General features: G+C 43.2%; 1 protein-coding gene across 1 annotated transcript in view; it reads right to left on the bottom strand.

Moving 5' to 3' along the window:
* Window positions 1–4,109, bottom strand: part of LOC126204126 (odorant receptor Or2-like) — a 58,994-nt gene extending 54,885 nt beyond the window's left edge. Inside the window, exon 1 of the mRNA XM_049938540.1 lies at window positions 3,298–4,109. Within this exon, the coding sequence (XP_049794497.1) occupies window positions 3,298–4,109 (812 nt within the window). The remainder of the gene's footprint in view (window positions 1–3,297) is intronic.
* Window positions 4,110–6,000: the final 1,891 nt, after the last annotated feature.

Raw genomic sequence — 6,000 nt, forward strand, 5'->3', positions numbered from 1 at the left:
TTTCCAGAAATGTTCAGATGAACCATCACAGATTGACATCGGCTGCCTAGGTCCCACATTTTATAGTGGGCTGTATTCTTTCGCATAGGCGCCATTATCTTAATTTCAAGACAGACCACGCTGCCAGATGGCAGCGCCTCGCAGGTGGATATGTGAAACTCAGCTGTCTAGTGGGTTGCCGCTTTCGTTGCTTCACTGTGTTCTCTGCCTTTCCTGTGAGAGCAAACCGTGGAAATAATGGCTGGCCACGCATTCTTTAATTAACAGCCGCTCTCCTATTTTATGAGATTTTTCTGACATTTTCATCTCCATGAACTTTTTAACAAGGGAATCTCCAAAATGAATTATTGTATTCCATTGTTTGTCAGGTGAATATAGAATGTGCAGCAGTGGTAGACTTCCTGAATTTCGGAAGACGCGTCGAGATTTGGTGCTACAGGCAACGTTCTTCCGCGGTGCGTGTAGTTCGGTCTACAGAAGCCATACCACATTAAAGTACTTTTATCTCCAGCCTTGGACAATAATAATTCATCCTTTATGGAACCAGACATACAACTTTAATGAGAAATTTCCTGGGGATCCGTTTCTTCTAGAAGATGCGTATCTTTAACATTAGAAAAGCTGTGCATGTCGCCAGCGTGCTATCTTCTTTACGCGATTAGTGTTTTTCTTTTTTCAATGATAGTGCCCTGTTAGATTAGAGAGCTACTTAGGCAAACTCTTAGAATCGTAAAATGCGTGATCTCTGTGTAAGTGTGTTAAGCACACTCATGGTTTCCGACGAATGGTGACAACTCGATGACTGTGAGTAGATTATGACAATCCGAAGAACATTAAGAGCATTCTGCAATATACCTTGTAAAGATTACGTTCAGTATGAATAATTTATGAATGCGTATAAAGTGCACGCCAGAAAATTTACTTAACAACCACCGCCGGTGAGAAACAATTTTATAGAAGTTCTGCGGTCGGCAACTATGCTTTACTCATGGAGTCTTAACGAGGTAAAAGAATTCTTCTTCAGGAGTTTTGGTTAGGAGAGAGGTTGGGATAGATGACTCGTTATTGTAACGAGATACCGTTAGAGCAGTTTTGTAACTGTGAACCTGTTGTACGAACTGTGGACGGAAGTAAGTATTAAGGTTACAGTCATTAGTTAGGAAAGGTACTACTGATCTATGAGAATAAAGCTCATATGTGTTAAAAGATAATTTCTACGGGTTTTTCTTCAGTATTTATGATTCTGTGTCTGTATGACACCCAGCACAAGCACGCTATTCTGACAACGTGCCACTCTGCCTCTATAACTATCTTAGCGTTAGACGAAGTACGTAACATACTGTTGGATGTCCCCTCGGTAACAAGGGTCGTAACTAAAGCTTCAGCTGAGGGGCGCTAATAGTGTCCGGGTAGGTGATACGTAAAAGTGAGCCAATACGTAGCCTATAATACATTTTACTTTTCAACATATTTCTCTAGTAAACTTAAGCACTTATCCCATCGTTCGACACGGCGTTAAAGGCCTGCAGTATAGAATTCTTGAGACAGTGTTCGTAACTAACGAGTGCTCTGTCGTTATACAACAAACTTGTTTGGTTCCTTAAAATGCTGCAGCCCACAACACCGATGTGTCCTGATAATAGCGAAATACCCCTAGGTGGGGAAGTAACGTGCCATCACTGATTAATCAGAGTGGACGGGACGGTCATTGTTTGTGACTTTTCTTGTCCTTTGTTGAATTCCTTGTACCCCATTGAACACTACAGTTATAAATACATGCGGGACGAATTTCGCTATAGACGTGCTTTGCCGACAGTTCCACGGCTCAAAAAAATCTTGTTCTTCGAGTCGATTGGTGTCATTTTGGTCTAATTGCAGATCATTACCCATTAGTCGCGGAATACTGTCAATTGGTAGCCTTCAAGTTACATGTGCTGCCACATTCTAGATACATATGGATGGGAAATTTAAAGCGATATGAGGTATTACGGAGTTTGCGACTTATTTATTGACTCACCCTCGCAACAACAGTATTGTCCTTCAAAGGCAACCTTTCGCCTTCCACGCAGTGCACCGTCATAACCTGCCAAGAACTTTCAAAGCGTTACACATTCTATAAATGAAGATAGTAATTGTTCTCGAAAGAACAGATACCATTGATGACAGTGCAGCTTCTCTAGAATAAATGATAATTGAAACCCTCAGCTGCCGACAGGTGTTGTAGATATACTTCGATGGCGACAGCTGAAAATTTGTTCCCCGACTGGAACTCGAACCCGAGATCTCCTGCTGAGATTGCAGACGCTCTATCCATCTGCGCCACCGAGAACACAGATGAATAGCGCCACTGCATAACTTATACCTTGCACGCCTCCCGTGAGACCCACATTCCCAATTGTCCACAATCTACATACATAATTTGCCTAATAGATATTTGCCCATACACTCACTACTCGCGCACACTAAGGTGACGATTCCCGTAAGAATTCGGGTAACCTCTGCGTATTCGCACAGATGAAGGTCAATGGCTGGGTAGCCTTTATATATATATATATATATATATATATATATATATATATATGTGTGTGTGTGTGTGTGTGTGTGTGTGTGTGTGTGTGTGTGTGTATGAAGATAGTAACTGTTCTCGAAAGAACAGATACCATTGGTGACCGTGCAGCTTCTCTAGAATGAAAGATAATTAATTGAAACCCTCAGCTGCCGACAGGTGTTGCCCAGTCGGGGCACACATTTTCAGCGGTACCCATCGAGGTATATCAACAACACCTGTCGACCGCTGGGAGTTTCAATTAATTATCATTCGTTACACATTTGACTAAAGAGTAAAAAGAAACATTATAACGATAAAAGGGTTTTCTACAGTATTTAGTACTGTTTATAGCTGTTCGGCTTTCTTGTACGTACTAAAACGTCTAATGTTGTGATTGGATTTCCGTTTAGTCAGTAACAAAGAAAGCCGAAAGAAAACTAACTGCTCATGGTGGATATACTTAATCATTATCCATACTGCTGCCTTTGCAATGCGTTAAGTTAGGAGAAGTGCAAATGAATGTGAATTTGTTTCTTCTCCTAATAGGCGGAGGAAGAAAGGCTACCAAAAATCAAAAGCACCAGAAGGGTCCTGAGACTTGTGATTCTACCACAAATAACGAAATATGGTTATGGAACACTTTAAAAAATAGGAAAGTTAACCGCAGTTTTTGGGGATAAATATTCCAGAAGGTAAATATAAAACACTTGCATGAGAGAGAGCTTGCGTAAACAACACAGGCAACGTACCTAAGAATTTTCTGATGAGTTTCGATGCACTGGCACAAATTGCTGTACGGTTTCTGGCGAGCCCTGAGCCTCGTCTCGCCTAAACGGCCATCGCTTTCTCCCACCTGCTTAGAAATGTCATCTGCTTCCAGTTTTCCAATACGACACGACAAGATCTTCAGCTCGGCAGCCACAAGTATCATTATCGCAGCGAACAGGCAGTCCATACCGAAGCTGATCTGGCTCAAGCACACGCCAGCCACGCACTGTACTGCGTACGAGAGTCCGTAGTAATGGGTATTGTTGTCCCAGTCGTGTTGCGCGAACGGCAGACGGCGTTCGCCGGGATGTGCGATGACCGGAATCGGAAACCAAACAAAAGCTTGCGATAGGATCATCAGCAACATGCCCACGGTGAGGCGCGCCGCTTGCTTCCGGGAGCCGTGCAGAATACTGGCCAGCTCAGGGTCCTCGGAGCACACCTCCCTCTGCATCGACAGCAGGGCATCCAGACGCCGCGCCAGAGCGCTGTAGAGACCCCTGTCGCGCGTGCAGAAGACCAGTTTGACCAGGCCGCTGGCGATGGTGAAAGTGTTGGCGAAGACCAGCGTCATTTCCTCCAGGTCCCCCCAGATGAAGTAGGCGGCCACCACCCCCTCCACGGTGTTCCACACGCCCAGGGCGAACCCGAATGCGGTGTACGCGTCGTACAACGGGCAGGTGCCCAGTGGCCACACCCCGAACAGCCACAGGTGGCGCACGTTGAGCTTGATGACTGAACGCCCGCTCTCCCTCCAGGACAGGCGGCGTTCCTCTCTGCCTTCTTCTCGCATCTCGCTCCGAACGCGGAAGGCGCCACCCACTCCAGTAGCGAATCACCCCCGTCTGAATGGCAACAGTCCACGGCTGTCACTCTTATTCCTCTTACAAGGAGGGTGGGAGAAAGTGTTGGTGAAATCCATCTGGGGCCTACACCAAGGTTATTATTGTTTCAAGTTACTTGTGTTGAAAACGACCCTTCGATACCACTGTCGGCGCAAATTACGGAGGTCGATATAAGTACTAAGATATTGAGTAACACTACAAGATTCTGTAGCTGATTTATTCAGGTTCTCCTTTTTGTCCCACCGGAGCCATGCAATATAAACAAACGCAATACGTCGATGGAAATAAAATTTGAAAGTTTCCACCACCGACTTGCTGCATTAAATACACTTCTCGACTGAGATATGTAAAAGTAATGTCTTACTCACACAGATAAGTTCAGTTGTATCATTTGGTAGAAAGTAATATTCATGACACACTAAAAGCGTAGACACTTTAAAGTTAGTCCATTATGAAAATTCGGCATTTTCATAAAGAAGATTTAAACTGAAATCTGACAACTTTTTTGTTACTAGTTAGAATGGAAGACCTCCTTTCAAAAGATATAGTATGTCTTACGGAACAGAAACTTACGTTTAGCATATTTTACAATAAATAGAAAGCTACCTTACTTTTTACGTAACTCTCTGTGTAGGGACGTTGCATTTCCTGTAGACATACATTCTGAAATATGGTTATATATAATACAATATTAGTTTTCAGCTACAGTTGCAAAAATAATAGAAAGAATCAACAAATACACTATCTGACCTACTGAAATTATATAATGTATTTATTTAATTAATTTCCAACTTAAAAAGAATTTAGTTCTTTATTAGACAATAAACAATACCAAAGAAAAAAATTAAACATAGGAAAATAAATTAAACTCTTCACTCAGTAGGCAAGTTCACACAAAACTCCCTGTATTCTACAGGGTGTTACAAAAAGGTACGGCCAAACTCTCAGGAAACATTCCTCACACACAAAGAAAGAAAATCTGTTAGGTGGACATGTGTCTGGAAACGCTTACTTTCCGTGTTAGAGCTCATTTTATTATTTTTTCTTCAAATCACATTAATCATGGAATGGAAACACACAGCAACAGAACGTACCAGCTTGACTTCAAACACTTTGTTACAGGAAATGTTCAAAATGTCCTCCGTTAGCGAGGATACATGCATCCACCCTCCGTCGCATGGAATCCCTGATGCGCTGATGCAGCCCTGGAGAATGCCGTATTGTATCACAGCTGTCCACAATACGAGCACGAAGAGTCTCTACATTTGGTACCGGGGTTGCGTATACAAGAGCTTTCAAATGCCCCCATAAATGAAAGTCAAGAGGGTTCAGTTCAGGAGAGCGTGGAGGCCCAATCTGTTGTTGAGAAGCGTACGAACACTTCGACTGAAATGTGCAGGAGCTCCATCGTGCATGAACCACATGTTGTGTTGTACTTGTAAAGGCACATGTTCTAGCAACACAGGTAAAGTATCCCGTATGAAATCATGATAACGTGCTCCATTGAGCGTAGGTGGAAGAACATGGGGCCCAATCAAGACATCACCCACAATGCCTGCCCAAACGTTCACAGAAAATCTGTGTTGATGATGTGATTGCACAGTTGCGTGCGGATTCTCGTCAGCCCACACATGTTGATTGCGAAAATTTACAATTTCACGTTGGAATGAAGCCTCATCCGTAAAGAAAATATTTGCACTGAAATGAGAATTGAGACATTGTTGGATCAATCATTCGCAGAAGTGTACCCGTGGAGGCCAATCAGCTGCTGATAGTGCCTGCACACGCTGTACATGGTACGAAAACAACTGGTTCTCCCGTAGCACTCTCCATACAGTG

This window comes from Schistocerca nitens, chromosome 9 (genome assembly GCF_023898315.1).
Source record: "Schistocerca nitens isolate TAMUIC-IGC-003100 chromosome 9, iqSchNite1.1, whole genome shotgun sequence".
In the NCBI taxonomy this organism is placed as follows: domain Eukaryota; kingdom Metazoa; phylum Arthropoda; class Insecta; order Orthoptera; family Acrididae; genus Schistocerca; species Schistocerca nitens.